General features: G+C 60.0%; 1 protein-coding gene across 1 annotated transcript in view; it reads right to left on the bottom strand.

Annotated features, from left to right (window-relative positions):
* LOC104078350 (glutamate receptor ionotropic, NMDA 2B-like) overlaps positions 1 to 527 on the bottom strand; it is a gene marked incomplete at its 5' end in the record, with an annotated part of 8,200 nt that overhangs the window by 208 nt on the left and 7,465 nt on the right. The window contains 1 exon segment of the mRNA XM_009579956.1: positions 2 to 527. This exon segment is cut by the window's right edge and continues 17 nt beyond it. Within this exon segment, the coding sequence (XP_009578251.1) occupies positions 2 to 527 (526 nt within the window).

Genomic DNA, 527 nt, shown 5'->3' with positions numbered 1-527 from the left:
GGGCCCTCCTGCCACCACAGGCTGCCTGAAGAAATAAGATTTGCTGCCGTGGAGCAAGCATTGGTCATCCCCAAAAGTGGGGATGAAAGGGTTTTGGGTGACCCGGTCGGGGTAGAGCGACTTGCTGAGCATGTAGCCCCCGCTGCTGCCGGGGTTGTTGTGGTGGTGGTAGCTGGTGGCGGGCACTGAGGACTTGTTGTTGGCAAAGGTGGTCTCACTGGCTGGCATCTCAAACATGTGGGCGTAGGGGCTCCCCTCCAAAAAGCGGCCCTTGTCCTTGAGGCTGACGCTGCGGGGAGCCAGGGCCGAGTCATCCTTCTGCAGGTCCACAAAGGTGTCATAGGAGTGCTGCCGGCGGAGCTTGTTGCGGTTCTTCTTCTGCACCTTGGAGGCAGAATTGGAAGGGCTCTGAGGATATTTGGAGGAGGAGGTGGCACTGGTGGCCACGGGCACAGGGGCAGGCGGCTGGTCCAGCTCTTGGAGCGAGTTGTCCTCACTGATGTCGTACAGGTTGCCCGCTTTCTTGC

The sequence above is a fragment of the Fulmarus glacialis genome, unplaced genomic scaffold (genome assembly GCF_000690835.1).
Source record: "Fulmarus glacialis isolate BGI_N327 unplaced genomic scaffold, ASM69083v1 scaffold39036, whole genome shotgun sequence".
NCBI lineage: Eukaryota > Metazoa > Chordata > Aves > Procellariiformes > Procellariidae > Fulmarus > Fulmarus glacialis.
Note: the sequence above shows the minus strand (reverse complement) of the source record. Positions and strands in the feature narration are given on the sequence as shown.